This window comes from Porites lutea, chromosome 9 (genome assembly GCF_958299795.1).
Source record: "Porites lutea chromosome 9, jaPorLute2.1, whole genome shotgun sequence".
Lineage (NCBI taxonomy): Eukaryota > Metazoa > Cnidaria > Anthozoa > Scleractinia > Poritidae > Porites > Porites lutea.
In genome coordinates, this window is record NC_133209.1 from 9,997,989 (window position 1) to 10,016,579 (window position 18,591).

The 18,591-nt window shown below is 38.4% G+C and overlaps 2 protein-coding genes across 2 annotated transcripts; one reads left to right on the plus strand and one right to left on the minus strand.

Moving 5' to 3' along the window:
* Positions 1-4,414: 4,414 nt before the first annotated feature.
* LOC140947494 (protein amalgam-like) lies at positions 4,415-9,802 on the plus strand. Its single transcript, XM_073396604.1, has 4 exons — positions 4,415-4,618; positions 6,097-6,483; positions 7,815-8,087; positions 8,910-9,802. Exons 1-4 carry the CDS (start codon positions 4,579-4,581, stop codon positions 9,101-9,103), a joined length of 894 nt encoding a protein of 297 aa, XP_073252705.1. The 5' UTR covers positions 4,415-4,578; the 3' UTR covers positions 9,104-9,802.
* Positions 9,750-13,849, minus strand: LOC140947497 (uncharacterized). The gene is made up of 5 exons (XM_073396609.1): positions 13,748-13,849; positions 12,925-13,296; positions 12,279-12,335; positions 11,310-11,415; positions 9,750-10,501 (listed from the first exon to the last, which is right to left on the minus strand). The coding sequence occupies exons 1-5, from the start codon at positions 13,806-13,808 to the stop codon at positions 10,480-10,482; spliced, it is 618 nt and encodes a 205-aa protein (XP_073252710.1). The 5' UTR covers positions 13,809-13,849; the 3' UTR covers positions 9,750-10,479.
* Between the last annotated feature and the right edge of the window lie 4,742 nt (positions 13,850-18,591).

Genomic DNA, 18,591 nt, shown 5'->3' on the forward strand with positions numbered 1-18,591 from the left:
GAACGATGGACGATTACAGAAATTCGCCGACAGTCAAATTTCTGTGCTGACTTATTCCCTGCCGTCCTTCCGCTACAAAGTTTAAAATAAGACTAGACAGCTGAATAGAATGCGAGAGCGTGAATTGATCAAACGTCCTTTTAATTTCTAAGGCTTACTTTCGCGCAGATAACATGAACTGAATGCAAAAAGTGAAAGAGAAATAGCGAAAAATTCAACTTCTAATTAAATCTTTTCTTTTTTTTTTAGAATAAACTATTCTCGAAACTGAGAATGTTTTTATCAAAGTTGTGTAGTCGAACTGAAACTTGCGTTTCCTGTATTTATCTCACCCATTGTATGCAATATGTGTGAAAATCTTCGTTACGAACAGGTATATTTCAAAGAGCTACACAACGAGCAAGAATACTATTGACCGACAATATACAGAGCGGGGGCAGCTATAGTGTCAACTATTACTAGTTAATACAAGAGAGAATAATATACGGGTAACTGATTATACAACAAATATAGAAATAGAAACAGTTCAATGTTCATTCCTTCGTTTCAGACCGTTTGCCTCTCCTTTTTTGAAAATGCCTGAATTGACCTTTCGCGGAAGTCAGTGTTAACACATGCCCCGCACTTTTCTTAATTCGCCTTAAAGATACAAGAAGAAAAAGGAAACTCTCTAAGTGAGTGGTCAGGTGACCAGAGAACTTGACCAAGTGATTTACAATGAATAGAAACCAAAAAGGCTGCCGTGTTAGTCATAATAAGGGAGCTATGAAAGTGATCAGCACACTAAATTGTTGGTGAGATATGGATATTACTCCCAAACCTGACGTATTTTCTGACTAGACAAGTAAAAAAGAATATACTTCTACCTCATGGGTGAAGGCAAAAATATGACTAGTCTGCTAGAACAATATATTTGAGGAAATCTATAAGCTTCTAGCTGCAGATTTGAAAAAAGTGAAAGGGCAATTGCCCTAAGGCACATAAAGACCTACAACAAAGTTTCATTGTGTCAAGACCTACCTGATATCGCTGAGTGACGACCACTTAGTTCAAGAAAAGCAATTATGGTGAAACTATGCCAGAATCCCATTGTCAAACGTTATTTAGTTTTCAATTAGCAGTTATTCGACAAATGTTTCGTCTAAAGGTGATGAGTGCCATTGACGAAACTCCTTTAGGTATGGAGTAAATAAGGCTGCATAACTTTGAATTGAAGTACAAACGCGGAATGGAATCTTTGTAGAGATTGAACGTCGCGTCTTCCCACGAACGATTGATGCAGTCTAAGAGACGCGGATACGCTAATCTCGAGAAGGGGAACTACCGAAACCGTTATCTTCAGATTTCACAGAACTGGAGCTAGAAATCCACGATAAGGACAGGTTGCAACTCTTAAGAAGTTTGTTACGATTTCATATCAGTTTCCAAGAATTTTACGCCTGGCTAGTTTCTAGGAAAAAGTGAGGTCAAAAGAGATCAACCCACCCAACAACAGAAAACCAATCTCGAAATAATCGGTGCTCTTGTTAGCGTATGGGTCGAATATCATATTCCACAAACGTTTTTTAAAATTTGTCTAGTTGTATGGCTTGTAGAGTAACGACTATGGCAACGTTCTAATTTATTTAACATTTTTAGTCCACCGCTTTAGTTGTTCTGGTTGTTGTTCGGTTCGTTTTAAAATTCAGTTTCGTAGTTAAGCGGTCGGTTCGATCTTTTGCTGCACTTTGCTCGGCTTAAGTAAATACATGCCCATTTAGTAAAGTTTAAATGATTTGAAAAAGATTTTTTGACGGAAACTCTTAGCTTTAAGCCGAGACCCTCGTCTAGGGCTCAAATTTCACATAACTTTAGCTTGGCTTATAGCCGAATAAATGCGTTAAATAAAAATATTGTCGTCTCAATCCCGATAAGAAAAGTGTTATGATGATAAGAATGATGATGATGATGATGATGATGGTGGTGGTGGTGGTGATGGTGATGGTGGTTTTGGTCAGGTGTGGGTGTTTGTGATGATGATAATAACAACGCAAAAGAACTCTGACAACTGTGTTTCTACGTACGGCCTCTCCCATTACGGGGGATAAGATCGATCACGGATCAATAAAAAGAAAAACAGGAAATAGTTGATGATAATGGTCTCTTACTAAGTAAAGTGGAAAAGAGTTTGGAGATAAGAGGCAATTAACGAGGGATTCAGTTATTGACGTAATTATTATCTTAACAAACGTTGAAATTCATGTATTAAATTTCTTCCGCTACGTTGATATGATAAATACGTCCATTAAGTTCAAATCAGTGCACATGCAGTTACATTAAAAAAGACAAAATGGGAGTAGCTTCCTTCCTGTCAAAACGTCTTGCTTGATTGTTATTTTAAGGCCTTTTTGTCTTCTCACAGCTAAATGTATATAAATAACCGAGAGATAAAACCTGCAAAATGGACGACTAAAGTCGAAATATTGGAAATTTAGTCATCGGAAACTCATGCAGTGATTCCCAAATTAAGAAAACATCCCTTGGTAAAACAGGGGTCTAGTTTTTGAGTCAAGTTCTTACCTGACGTAAACATTCTCTCCATTGCAAGAAGAAAATAAAGGCCGACTAAAACATCCTTGGCAGATTTGCACCGTATTTCCATATCAGGTTTGCTTTTGAAGGAGCACAGAAGATTGTTAACAAGGGGACGGGTAAGACAAAGATAACTGGCGGTATTCACCAACGGTCATATATAGCGCGAAAATGCCGTAAAAGACATTGGTATTTTGATTCTCCCTTCGATGAGAAGGGCTTTCGAACGATCGAGCACTTTTCTTGTAAATGGCCAGGGTTCTTTTTTTTACTCATCCAACTAGAACCCTAAGCTACACCAGCTAGGAAAATGAACTTTTGGGTTGCCATTAGATTCCATCGACCGAAGCCCCTCCAGACACCTCATGAATACAAAAAGTGGTTTTGAATGGGAGGTTTTCTCGGAAAAGCCACTCAAAGGCCAGTAAGAGTTTATTTTCGTTTGCGGAACATTTCACAGAACTCTTCTGTTTTTCTGACATACAAATATTTCAAAAGTTCTGGTGCACATGAGAAGGACGGCTTCAATAATAGGCCATTTGCACGATGGCGTTATTTTACTACTGTAACTACTACAGTAATACCTTTTTGTTTTTCCTTTCATATTTAAATTTTGTAATCCCAGTGAGGTTTGAATAACAAACGCCCTAATTTGCACAAGAAAGCAAAACCTTGAAGGATTCTGGTCGTAGTATTAAAATGATGTCATAGTGCAAACTGGCCTATTGAACAATACTCATGAATACTATTGTCGCCACTGCTCACAGCATATCACAAAGACTTTGCAAACTTATGAAAAGGCAGCTTTAGCCTTATAAAATTTCCATTCAGCCACAATGATGTTACTTTGTGTCATTTTGAACGTACGCATTTCAGTTTAGCAATATTTTTAATTCAATCAGCGGCTGAGAAGGAGACTAACAATCTCCTGTTCGAGCGAAAACGACTGCCGGAAGTGTAAAACTTGGCTTGTATTTCTTATCTACATATCAGTAAGAAGAAGATAACAAGAGCTATATCACTGACTTTCTTGGATATTGTATGGGTATTCCCAAATTCAGCATTTTAAAAGGGATGATTTTAAAAAGGCTGTTATCGCAATCCCACCGCGGGGATGAAAATGGGCAGCTTCCGCAGGAAAGTGAAACAGGAATTGCTTACCGTCCATAGACTATTAAAATACTGTGGCCTGTTTACGATTTTTAGCAAATGATAATTATAAGCAAAGTCAGACCTAGTAAATTCCGTTCGGGAATCGCGATTATCATTTACTTAAATGAAATCAGTATTTTTAGCGGAAAAATGTTGCGAAAGCCTGAAAGTGGAATCAAAGCCAGGTTTGAAGAAATAACTTAGGACTGTAATTTGCGTTTGGTAAATTTCGACGACGTCACGAGAAGACTCGGCTGTACCTTTTTTTATAAACACTCCCATAAATTTTCCATTGAAACGACCCTAAAATTTAAAGTCGTATTGCTGACGTACTTTCAGACTGGGTTTTTCCGTGAACTTTTTGAAAATGAAATAAAAAACACGGGATAACGTCTATGATATCATGAATTCCTGGAAAAGTAAAGTTAAACGCAAACGGAATAATCACAAATTTCCGGGTAAGAACGGGTTAACAACCGGCGACTCCTATTGGTCCCCTTAATTCCCCTTAGCTCGTGCGTTGATTGGTTATTGGTGTGGCGGGTAACTTAATATAATGAATTAAATAAACATGTTTTTAGGCTTTTTCTAGGAAATGTCGGGCTCTGTTTTGTTTTGCTCTGGTTTTTTTTGTTTTCGAGAACTAACTATTCTTAGAAAACGATGCCATAAGAACTTAAAAAAGTACTGCTGCACATCAAGTGAACTTAACTGAAAGAGCAATATAATATTTTCTCTGAGGTGGGACATTTTATTAATGATGTGTTTATAATCTAGCTGCGAAAGGCAAACTTATAAATTTCTCACAAGATAGCTTCCGCGTCAAAAAAAAAATCTTCAACGAACACATCCACGATGCTACTACTTTATATCATTCTGAACCTTTGCATTGCAGGTAAGTTAAACAAAATTTTTAATATCAATCGGTGTTTTTTATGTCCTGTTTTGATACTGGGTCGTTTGGGGGAGAATAGTCTTAACGGCTAAACTGGTCGCGTATGACTATCGGGGATAGAGCGTCGAGTAAGCGGCAGCCCAGAATACTAATTTATGCATGTATTTCGTTAACTATAAAACAAAACGACAAAAAGTATACTTCCTTTGATGTTATGGTTACATGGTATCCTGAAATTCAGGATTCTCGTTATGATAATAAAAAATAAAAGAGAAAACCGACTGCACTCAAAGCGAGCTGAATCAAACAAAACGATGACACTGCGACATCGGTTTTCGCTTGCAATTTAACGTGGTATTCAAGAGACAGATAACCTGACGTACATCTTCCGCGTCAGCTGTCGCTTGGCTGCCTGTGATCGAAGTCGTGTAGGTTAGATTCAATCGGCAAGTTGGCAAAGAAAACTGTATTTAATTTTAACAAATTAAAGAAATTACCCATTACATTATTTATATTTCATCGAGCTATCACAGAATCGCAGAAAAGTTCTTCTTGCTTAACAACTTTTCAATAACATAAAATTTTACACTCAACGAATTCTAGGAATATTTTGCGGTAAACAAGATTTTTCTCAGAATTTTTCGTTTGCATGCAGGTGTCGTCAGCATAAATTAAAAACCATATCAACGATCACAAGCGTCAAATCGAGGGATTGTGAACCTTTTGTTTTCGTCTCAGGGTCATAAGGCAGCATTTGTTTGTACACCCTTTAAGTACTTCCCATTTTTCTGGGAAAACTATTATTAGCGACACATTGTATTAAAACTGGCCAAGGTTAAGAAGTTGGGAAAATCAGAAATCTTGGATTGCGGGAATCTGGATACGGGCCGTAAGGCCATCACTTTCTTTTTTTTCCGTTTAGCGTCGAATGCTGTCCCTGATATTGGGTTGGTCGGTCGATCGGATTAAAAAAAAAAAAAACTGAAAAAAAAACTGAAAAAAAAATTTCACAAGAAGTCTTGGAATAGGATGCCCTGATACCCCAGGACGACGTTAAAAGCTAACATTTACATCTTTGGATTAACAAAATACACAATATACTGTAAAAAATGTTCCTGTTTTTGTTCCTGTTTCTCTATGCTGTTACTATGCTCATCTTTCAGATTAAAAGAATTATTTTAATTAAAAAATGTTTTAACTAAGTCGTTACTTTTGCTTTTTTTTTTTGAAAACGCCAAAAATTTGGGTCGGTGAGACGACGCTAAACGAGGGAAAAAAAGGATGGCCTGAGTAGGTTGAAATGAATATTCTGCGGCCTTTTTACACCGAATGCAATAAAATTTTTGGCGCTGGTCTCTAACTCATGAACGAGCGAAAGTAACCTGCATTAACACTTCAACCGAGTGCGGCTTGTCCAATTGCATGTAACAAACTAAGCTGATTATTGAGCCGTCGTTAAATTCTTTTTAACTGGCCAGTATCACACCAGCAACAGCGTCCGAGGATTGTTTCAGGACCGAGTCATCCCGTGATTGGAAAAAAGCAAGAAAACATAACATTTGCCTGGACTTTCAAACTCCTCCCCGGAAGGACTTGGATCGAGAGCGTGGAAGATGTGGCTTTCGGGTTCTGGAAAGCGCCCGGGTATCTGAAGACAAAACTCATGGTTATCGGCAAATATGGGAAAGTATTGACTCGGCAAAACTACGGGAACAAAGTAAGCTGCACATTCAACAGGTCTGTTCTGCGGGTCGCATTCACGCTTCATAATCTAAGCGCAGGAGATGAGAATGATTATGGTCTCCACATTGAGCTTGGCTTGGCACGGAATCCGTTAAAAGATGTCGTGGCGCTTCGCTTAGAGGGTAATATCATATTAATTTGATCATAAATAATATCACATTATTAAAAATAAAAAGTATGGAAATTCACTTACACTGAGCATAAAAAGCATATTAGTTCTTTCAGTGCAGTTGGAAATTTCATCTTTTATTTCACGACTTATTTAGGTAGGCAGGGATTCTTTTAGTTGTACAAACTTTTGTGAGAACAATCCTTTTAGTTGATGCAAAGTTTGTCATATTCTGTACAGCGTCATCCATCTTAACGTTGAGCTGATGAAAGTGCCCTTTAGCTGACAAAAAGGTTATTCAAAAAGCTGACAGTACGACGTACTCAAGTAGATTAAGGCCTGGGTCTTAACAGATTTCTCACAATTTTTAAAGGGGGATGGTGTAATGAAAAGTATTTTCCCATCAGATAAAGAGCAACCCGTTGACCTTTTGTAGGTCCAAAAAGCTAGCTACTAACAGTCTTCTAGTAAAAGCGATAGGAATGAGACGAGGTCAATAAACGTCTTTCCCCTGACGAATATTCTATTCAGCGGAGGACTTGCGTTAGACAATGAACGCCAATTGACCACTACAGAAAATACCATAACATACCATAATGCTCTTTGTTTGTCACCCCAAAATTTTGCATAAGCATTGTTTTCAGTTTCTCTTGGGAGTTAAAATGGCCCCAAGAGAAACTGAAAACAATGCTTACGCAAATTTTTTGGGTGACACACAAAGAGCAGTATGGTATGTTATGGTATTTTCTGTAGTGGTCAATTGCACCTGCCAATGGGCCATTTACACAATGACGTCATTTACTACTAAGACGGGAATTCATTTCGTTTTTCCTTTCATATTTAAATTTGGTAGTCCCAGTGAGGTTTATTTAACAAAAACCTTAAGTTGCACAAGAAAGCAATACCCTGAAGGATTCTGGTCGTAGTAGTAAAATGACGCCATCGTGCAAATGGCCTATTGTAACGCTCCGAAGCATTCCAAGCTGATTTCGTAGACACTTTGTAGGGTCAATGTTTTGATACAGAGAAACTGGAGCTACTCTTTTGGCAAGTGATGGGAATAGTTGGTCACAATTTTTGAGCAATAGAGGGCGTGGTCGGTTACGTGACCAAATAATTTGAATTTCTTTTTTTCCAGTTTTTTTAAAGTTTATTATCTATCATTCCTCGTAGATGTCTTTAACAATAGTTTTTGGAATAAAAACCATAAATGACTTAGACCCAGGCCTTAATCTACTTGAGTAGGTGAACGTGCCAGCCTGATGGACATAGTGTACTCGTTTATGAGATTAGTGGAGCTAACTTTTCTTTGATAATGTTTATCGCACATTTAAAAACTGGTAGATCCACCAAAAGTTGTCAGTTCCCTGGAAAGAAACATTTCCCTGAGGGCTGGAGACGAACTGGTATTGAACTGCAGGGCGACTGGACTTCCTCGTCCGCAGATCTCGTGGTCACGATCTGGAAGAGTTTTTAGAAATCATACCTTAGTCGTAAGCCGAGTGAACAAAAAAGACAGTGGGCTGTACCTATGCAAAGCTTACAGTCCTGCAGGGAAAGACAGCATGAAAATTTTTGTTAGAGTTGAGGATGGAAACAACCCAACACAAGCAACAGGTGGGGAGCTCTCGTGACCAGGACTGTATACTGTAGTCACATACATGGATCATAACACGGACATTATCGGCTTTTTCCTTTTTTTATTTTTATTTTTGTCTGCTGCTTCTAGCTGTACGGCCCAGGTCCTCTTATGAAGTTAACATCTAGACTAACTGAATCGTCAGTGTATTCGTTAGCTTGAGTAAGACATGCTATTAAGCTGATTCTGATGTTTCTTTTTTTTTTAAAATTTTATTTTATTTTTTTTTGGAGAGCGATAATAATAATAATAATAATAATAATAGTTTATTGATATCCCTCTCGCAGCCTAAAGACTGAATTAACAAGGAAGGTCAGTGACACTAACAGAATACAATACAATACAAAAACAATCAAATAGATAATTATGTAAATATGATTAAAAGCACTACATATTAGAGAAAAAATAACAAAGCACAGGATTACAACTGGCCTTGAAACTTAATGGTGCAGAAATTTGCGAATCGCTTTGTCTTAAGGACAAGGCGCACCGGAACACGTTCGCCTGAACGGAGGCAGTATGGCCTGTCAATTGACACACAAGGAATTAATGGCTTGAGTACCGGAGACGACAGGCAGTCACGCTTGATAAAATTAGTGCAAGCGTCCTCCCTTATCTGGGAAAGGGCAGTGATGCCAGATTGAATTAGGGCGTCGTCATAGTGACAGTTCGGCAAAACGATGCGTAGGGCCCTTTTTTGATAAATGAGTTGGTAAAAACTCTAGATAAAGTAGGGCCCACCAAAGATAAGTATTTCAGTGAGGTTTACTGTAGACACTTACTTCTTTTTCTGGTTTCAGATTCAGCCTCTGGCGCAACACTTTCCCAAGATAACAGTCATGCGTGGATATTGATTGTGATATTGACAGGCTCAACGTTAATACTTGCATCGATAGCATTGGCGGTGACTTTTTATCGCAGGCGCAGACGCCTAAGAAAAGACATTCCTTACTCTTTGCAGAGAGATACAGAACAACTCGGTGTTAAATTATAGACCACTTCTCCCACCCTTATCTAAAGCCGCCGGGCTTGTTCCAATCAGCGTATGCCGTACTACCGCTGCTTTTTTCCTCCTTTCTTTTTTACCCGATATCGAATCGAAATTGATAAAAAAGAACCTTTTTCATTTTGAGGTTATTGACAGGGTATAAACCAATGAACACCACTTGAATTTACTCTCTTCAATGGAACAACGCAGTTGAAGCTGACCTGACGGTGCGCGCGTAATATGGGCAAGAAACAACAACCTCGACAAGACACTAGTATACATCAAGTTTGTGTGAAAAAAAACTTTCACGTAGATAACAGATCAAAAGAAACTTTTTAATTCCAAAAATAAAGCAAGACAGAAAAATAATCATGAAGCTCCCTGAAAGCAGACACGTTTCAGTTTTTAATTACATTTAATTGCTCATATTTACCTTGAATTGAAGTTGTTCATTATAATGGTCTCTATGATAACTGATCAAGATGCTACTTGTAGTGAGGATAATGGTGATGATGATGGTGATTATTAAGATGATTTATGCTGGTAATGATGTTATTGATGATGAAGAAGACGACAATGACAATGATGACCGATCATTAGGCTAATGTGTAGTTTTCACATCAAGAAGTAAACGCAAGCAAACAAACGGAAAGAATTTCTAACAAATATATTTAATCATCAGAAATCAAAAATATGATGTCCCCATGACTGACTCTGTTTGCATTGCTTAGGACTTTTTCCCAATAACAGCAACTTACGGCACCAGTGGGAACTTTTCACAACATTGTCACATCGAAAACCATGAGAAAAAAATGGCCTAAAATATGAGGGCAAAGTTTCCAAAAGCTTACGAAAAGTGCGGATCTAACTATTTAAGAAAAGTTTTTTTCTTTTCTAAAACATCATAGATTCAAAAATTTTAAGGTCTAGGAGAGGTATTAAGTGATTCCTGCTTTATAAAGACAGGAAAAGAAAACAAGTGTTTGCTTGACTCCTGCCATTCAATTTGTCAAGTATTTGCGATTTTTGGAAAAAAAAATTCAAGTGACGTATCAAATGATTGAACTGTATTTTTTACACATCAATCAATCTTTTTTGCATTTTTTTTATTCAATTCCTTAATTCAACCCTCTTTAACAAAGTTGTCACCAGTAATTGAGCCCCTCGCCCCATATATAAGAAAATCCAGAATCTGAGATCCAAGGAATCCTGTAATCCATCCATAGCGTGGATTCCAGAATCAAAGACTGTCTTGGATTACCTTACAGAGGGGCAGATATTATCTTTTTTATGTTCAAGCTTTCCCAGACCTAGAAACTACTCGATGAACCTCCATTTGTACCCTTCCACACAATCGCAGTTTGGAAAACATGGGAACCAGATTAAAAGTTCTTCAAACTATCCCTGAAAAGAGAAAAAATACGTATATTAAATACCATTGCTTGAAAGTTTACAAAAGAACTTCATGGTTGCATAACTTGAAAATGCAACAGTAACGTCATCCTCGGAGACCCAGGGGCAGATAGTGAGGGTGAGGGAAAGTCTAAACGGGCGGACAAATATGGCACGAAGAAAAGTAAAGAACGGCGAGAAGAGCCCCTGGGGACAATGTCTTACCAGACCAGTTCCAAACGCTAGCCCCCTTTCTGTCTTCTGATTGGGCAGAAAAACACAAAAGTTTTCTGGCACCAATCAGAAGTCAGAACGGCGGCGACCGTTTGGAACTGGTCTGGTAAGACATTGTCCCCAGGGGCTCTTCTCGTTGTTCTTTACTTTTCTTCGTGCCATATTTTCCCGCCCGTTTAGACTTTCTCTCGCCCCCACTATCTGCCCCTGGGTCTCCGAGGATGCAGCAACGTATGAGCAAGAAGCAAAGTTTAATTGATAGACAGGAATCCTAGTCCATGCAATACTTGGAAATCGCTGGTCAAAACATGGAATAAAACCTTAAAAATATACACTGCCTTAGTCCCGATACAGACCTTGTTGTTTTTGGAAATAAATGCCAAACAAAGACAAAACAACTAGTTGTCATCAGAACGACGTGATTAACAAAAGAAAGACTCTAGGGAAGGGCTACATCAAGCCAGAGCTTATCGAATACTCTTCTAGTCCATTTCTTTTCATCTATTTCTGTACAAATCAGTTTGAAAACCACTAAATCTGCTATGAACTAAAACTATTAATATTCTATATTACTAGTACTGCTTACACTATGTCAAATAGTAGACGATATGCAAAAATTATATTAATTGTCATTGGCAAGGCCCGTATGGCACCCGCAGAGGTAGGTACTGGAGAAGTGACTGTGTTTGAACCTGAAAAGAAACCAGAGATTAACTAAAACTATATCACTTCAGACACCATTGGAACCGACTTTTAACTTCCATCATAGAGGGTCGATAAAGCTTGGTAGGGAACAATTCTAGGTGTCCGTTTTTGGGCTGGAAGAAACGATTAAATCTGACAATCCTGACTTAAACTACGAAAACAACTACCGTGTTTTGAATCAACTTAATCAATCAGGCCAAAAATGATCCACTTAAGAAAATGATAATTTAATACTATATTAGGTTATCTCCAATAATCCAGCAGTTGGAGGAGCCAGGAAAATAACGTGGCGTGGTTGGTGCTGTTGGTTGCTTTAGTTGGAGTGGTTGCTGTCAGTAAGGTTAAGTTTCTGTGTTTAGTGCTACTTTTTGTTTTAGTTTGTGATCAAAAGAAAATTTCTTTTTTTGTTTAAAACAAACTTACGGCCTTTTGGATCCGTGAAATGTACGTTCGGTACTTTTGTAGCAGTTAGTAGCATTTTAGGAAGAGTTTCGTCTTCAAAAACACGAAAAAGGCGCAGAAAGCTGTGAACTGCACTTTCGGGTGTTTATACTCGTCCAACGTTTTCTCAAGATCCAAAGATCTTGAGATTTACTATATACAAGCTACTTAAAGATATGCTTAGGCGATACACTAACCATACTCTAACTACGATAACCAGCAGAACCTCTACACCAACAACTTCAACTAAAAAAACTGTACGTTACTGGCGTCTCTGACAATGGTTACAGTGACGTACATAACATTTATCAAAAAATTGTGACAAGACGGTTCCAGTGCAATATACAGCATGACAATAGCTAGATGATTAGAGACGCCACTAAAACCGTGCACGAGGAAAATTTCCTACCAATTGTTTGATCGAAATCTCTGGTTGACATTAAAGACGTAGGAACAGTTGACATTCCTGAGGAGGAAAAAGTGAAAAAAAAAATAAGGATATAGCTTTTAGTGTTTGTTTATATTTTCAGCAGGAAACTAACGTTAGTTTAACTTAACCAGCATTCTTGTGTCTGGACGAGCTCGAGACCGGTTTTTGTTTCTTATTTCTTTTTTTTAATTGACCAATCTAAGGTACCTTATCTAAGACAGTCCTGGATTCTGGATTCCACACTGTGGATTTGGGATTCTCAGTACTTAATTCCGGATTCCTTGTTAGCAGAAACCTGGATTCCAGATTGCAATCGTTAGCGGGATTCCGAAGTCCTCAAACTGAATTCCGGACTCCAGAGTCCAGGATTCCACGTTCCACATACAAAATTTCACTGATTCCGGAATCTGGATTACCTTGCATGTGGCGATTCTTTCTTCAGTTTCTTGCTATAAATTGTTGCCAAATTATATGATCCCAAAACAAACTAAGGAGAAATTCTCAGATCGACTTTATTTTGTATGCAGAAGTCGGGGACTAACTAGCACTTTAAAAATATAGTTTACATGTTTTAGAACAAACCGACCTAATTTAAGTAGCTCATCTGAGTAAATGTTTTACTTACCATCTAATTTAAGTTCTATAACGGACAATTTCGTCACTTCCAAGTGATTGCCGCTTAGGTTCTCGAATACAGTGCCAACTCCATACAGCCCTCCATCGCTATGAATGGTATTCTTGATTTTAAGTAATAAATGCGTTTGGTTGTACGACGAGAACACTGTCCTCGCGGTGCAAAACGCCTTCAGCATGACGTTTTCGGTGCAATTTCCATTGCCATTTGCACTTGACAAAGTAATGAAAATATTGCTATCTTCATTTTTCCATACCCGATAACCTCGAAAATTTTCACTGCTATCATTCCGTGATCGACAGAAGAGCAGCTCTGCATCTTCACTAACATGGACCGTAATTTGTGTAATGTTGCAAGCGTCACCTGTACAAAACGACTTGAAGTGATTATTAGAGCTTTATTTTGGCCCATTCGAACCTGTTTTGTTCCTCTGGAACTAAAGGGATGCGTATCAGGATCTAGAATTTCCTTGCAGTCCATAATATATGCGAATAGCTGGCCTCCAGCAAACTAAACCACCGTCTATAATAAACTTCCCTTGACCCAATTGCAACCAGAACGCTTAATAAAAAACTGGACAGGAATATAATATTTGCAAAACATTTCCTTGTCCAGGACAACAAACATTTCGGCACGCTTTCCTCAAAAAGTGTTCTAGTGAAAAGTCACGAGTCATACGACAGAAACTAAAGGGTCGCACGTCCGTTTAAATACGTTGTTTGGTGAAACGTGGCCCTTACTCTTAGTAATTGCACCAGAAAGTTCCGTCACTCAACTATGCATAAAAGACTACTCACCATAAAAGACTACTCACCCGTAAGAAACAGTGATAAAAGCCAAACCAAAGCGAAGGAAAACGCTTCCAAAGATAACATGGCTGTTAAAAGGTAACAAACAGTATTTTATTGTGCCGTAATAAGCTCTAAGCACTGGGGTGTGACTGTCACTCATTACCAAACTTCTTGAGCGAAAGTGGAGAGATCTGGCATGGAGCAGATCCCGGATTAACAAATAGAAAATGAAGTTCCTTGTTTTAAACAATCAAATAGGAATTTCGAATATTTCAGTAGGTACACCACAAGCTGAAGAGGATTTAAACTATTTTACTGAAACCAACCTTTTTGTCAGCAAGTTCAAGGTAGCAGCATAAAATCAGGTCCTACTCTCTTAGTCTCACTTAGTGTGACGATTTTATACTTCCCATTCTTCTCGGAAAGCTGGAAACAAAACCTTTTGTCTTGAACGAAATCAAAACAAATTAATGACTTGATTGTAGTGTAAATTGACCGATAATTTCAACAATTTCAAATCTCATGCACTCAATTTCAAGATCTTTTCTACTTTTCAACCGTCTTCTCAAAAAGAGCTTGAGCGGCTAGGATAACAAAACACAGTCACACAGGTTGCCCCATGTAAGGGAATCCAAGGCGGTTGTCTTGTGTCTTGGATTCTGGATTCCACTCCGTGAATTTTGGATTCCAGGCACTGAATTCCGGATTCTTTGCCAGTGGAGCTTGGATTCCGGATTCCAAAGCCCAGGATTCGGATTCCACAAGAAATTATTTCCAGGATTCCGGAATCTGGATTCCCTTCACCAAATGGAGACACAGGGGAATAGCTTTAGTACCAGTTTCTCCTGCATTTAAAATTTCTGATATTGTTGTTTGAAGCCATTTCATTACGGCAAACAAACAAAATGTAAAACCTGGGAAGATAATACCCGTCGTAAAAGGATACACAACGCTGTTATAAATTACAAATTCAGTTCAGTTAGTAGAAACTTCAGTCTCCATCCTTTGTTGAAATAAGTTGTTCGTGCATTTACAAAAGATTTTAACATGTTTAATACATTGAAATGGTCTAAATTTTCACTGATTTGTTTTTCTGATCAGCAGAATGGTAGAAAATTTGAAAATTCTTGGATCATGTACAATCTTCAGGCCTTGCTCCCTCCTTCAATGAACTGCAAACTCGACTGGATCTTGTGATATGCAAAATGTTTTAATCTTGTTTTAAAAAACAAGGGAATGCTTTCCTCCTCCTCCCCCTCCCCCTGCTTTTCCTCCTGGACTGCCTCAACTTCGCCTCCACTTTCTTGCTACAAATGTCTGGGGATCCAGAATGGCTTTCACAAAGGAACCCACCGGGTTTGTGAGACAGATCAGACGGTAGTTAACAACCGACTGCCCTACCTCACAAACCCGATTAGAACAATGACGTTGAAAGTACTTATCGTGAAGTTGATCATCAGCTCGGTTCCGTTAATTTCTAACTTTCAGAGTAATTCAGTCTGAACTTTCTAAGAGCCAGAACTTGCTTAAAAGGTAACGGACTGATCTAACGTTTAACTACATGATAAGTGCTTTAAATCTCATTTCGACTCATTGTCAATTAAATTTAATGTTCATCTTTTTAAAATGTGCAACCGAGGGGTAAAGATGATAAATGCCACAGTTTCCTCCTAATTTACAACCCCGTGTGAATTGGCATATAAATGTAGCATTTACCATTTTTGCAAATCAGTTTGCACATTTTTGCGATGAGCAAATTTGATGAAAATGCACTAAATTTTCGTCCAGTGCTTCAGGAGGAATCATGCATAAAGATTATTTCTATCTGCCTGTAAGCTAACATTAATCAGGAGCCAAGTTATCTATGCATACTGTTGTCAAATTAAGCTGTGATTACCCCAGGAGGAAAGCAAGTTTCAAACAAACTGAGGCCAGGGATGTACCATGCCTAGCTTTGATTGCGGCTACTGAACCAGTGATTCATTGTGGGCGTTATTTTTCTACATTTTAGATGAAAGCAATTAATTTTGTTTTGTTTTCAGAGACCTTGAAAATACAGAATGGATGGGTGACGATGATGTGGAAAACTCAAGGGCTTAAGACGTGATTATGTAGATTGAGACAGACGCTAGCAAAAAAGAAGAGCTTAAGGGGAAGGGGTGGGGTCAGTCAAGTTCCATAGTAACCAATCACACTGCTGTTATTCTCCCAGCTGGTACAAAGTTAAAACCAATTCGTTGTAAAGTACAGATATGGGATTTGTAGAGAGAACTGTAAAGCCGCACTTTACACTGCACTTGCAGATGAAGACTGGGATAATGTGCTCGCTGCTCCTGATGTTCAGCGAGCGGTTTGTATATTGGAAGAAACGATTCACGGTCATATGGACAGGTGCATGTATGCCGGTCAGAGCTGTTTCTGTGTCGTCACGCAATCCGCCGTGGATGACACCACTTCTTAAGTCAATGATCAGAACGAAGTCCAGAGTTTCTTCGCTGAGCAAAGACAGACTGTGTCTTATTAACAAAAGAATAGCTGGCATCATCTTGGAAAATAGGACAAAGTTTATGGCTGCCCCTCCAGGTAGTCGAGGATGGTGGAAAGGAGTTGATGAATCGTTGCAGCGGTGTCGTGCATCCTGTAAGAGTAAACCTAGATGAAAGCAGTTTGGTGGAATTGAATGATTACTTTGCTAAGCTCTGCTCAGATGATACGTACATAGAACCAACTCCTGTCACGATCAGCAGCGAATTGGAGATCCCGGTAATTTCCGAACACCAGGCCTGGAATTAACACACTCAAAAGAACCGCGACTGGACCCGACCAGACTCCTTACTGGGTTTGGAAAGAGCATGCAGAGATTTTCATGGAATCTCTCAATCTCCACTCGCAGTTTGCTATAATCGAGGAAGCAAGCGATTATCACCCCCCGCCTCCCCAAAGTGGATGTTCCTAAAGCACATAGTGATTATCGCGGTATTATATTAATATAGCCCCTGTCATAACGAGGGCTTTCGAAAACATTGTCCACCACTGCCATGCCCCTGAGGCCATTGAAAACGTAAACCACCTCAGTGCCACTCAGTTCGCCTTCGGAAAAGGTGGAAACTGTACCGATGTTCTCTTTTCAATTCAACATAGGATCAACAGCTTCTTAGATAACCCTGATTGTAAAGCAGTTCGCCTTTTTGCTATGGACTTCTGAGCAGAAAAGCTTTTGACTCTGTTAAGCATGAACTTCTTGCTAATAAAATAAAAAACGACCCTCATTGGATCCATATTATAATTTAATATCAACTGGTTTTTTAAAAATTTTAAAGGATAGAAAACAAAGGGTTTTTTCAACGACTTTGAGCGCGACTGGAAACCTGTTAACAAAGGGACTACTCATGGTAGGGTTAGTGGTTCTTACCTTTTGAACAACTTTCTCAATGACCTTAACATCACTTTAGGAAATCATGACGCGCTATGTAAGTACGATGATGATTCGACACAGTTTTGAGATTGGACGGAAGCAAATAGAATGTCTTGCAATCCTAGGAAAAGGTAAAGGAGTTGACATTTAACAAGAGAGGGAACCACGATATGTTCTAGATCAGCACCTATTGGAAGGATACCTAGCTGTAAAGACGTATAGATTTTAGGGTTCACCTTCCAATGCGACAGCAAATTTTAAGTGCATGTGAAGAACAAACTTATTGAGGCTAAAAAATCCCTACATACCCTTAGAACGCTGCGCAAAGAGGGATATACTCAGTCAGAAATAGACCTTCTCTTTAACACAATAGTTCTACCTAATAATACTTATGCATTATCCGTCTACGCTGCGTCCGTTTCCGGTCCTACACCTGTGCAATGTTTCTTGGACCGCTGTTTTAAAAGGAAATACACATCTAAGCCTGTAAGTGTATATGATTTTTTAGATAGGTAAGATGGCAATTTTTTTAGAAAAGTTTCAAATTCCACTGGACATTCACTACTATCTGTAACTCCCACGAGTCAAACCGTCTAGCTAACATCTTAGGAAAGAAACTCGTTATAAACCTAAGATAATTACTATGTGTTTAAAAACTCTTGTAAAACGCAAAACCAAATACGACTACAAATTAGCTTTGTAATATACTAGATTTTAATTCTTACCTTTTACCTTCTCATACTTTTTACTAGATGTAAAATTTCTTAATTAAATACCCTTGTAACAAAAGACAATTTTGTACTTTTATCTTTTGACGAATAAAGACTTTATTATTACTATTATTACATGAGGTAAAAAAAAAAAAAAAAAGATAGCGGCGATTACTGTTTTTCGAAGATCTCTAACCTTTTAATTGTATAACAACAGTTTCCAGTCAGTTCAAGGTCTTGATATGTCGATAAAATCCTTAAATACCCCTGACTGTCAATTGCATTAGGGGGGAAATGCCTAATCGTCTGCGAACAAATTTTAGTCATTTTCGCTGCATTACACTCACAAAAGGCTACAGCACCCTCAGCTTTTCTTGCTACGGAATCAATACCTAGGTTAAGTAACAAATTTTTGCAAAGTTTAGGAGGATATAAGGAGGATACAGTGTTTTGCGGTGCAACGAGCAAACAAAGATACATGACACCAGGAAGGTCTCTCAAGATTCCCATCAGACGCTCCAAACCTGGAAAAATCTCACTGCAGTCTTAAGTCTTTAAGAGTTCCACCAGTTATAGCGCAAACCGAAAAACGCTTCCAGTAGTTTCAAAAATTGCGTAATACTAAAAAGAAAATAGCATTAAAGTAGATTAATATGCAATGAAAAGTAAAAAGATCTGTTTCAGCCCCAAAGTGCCAATTCAGCCGTGTAGGCCAAAGTCTGATTCAGCCCCTTCTGGAGTC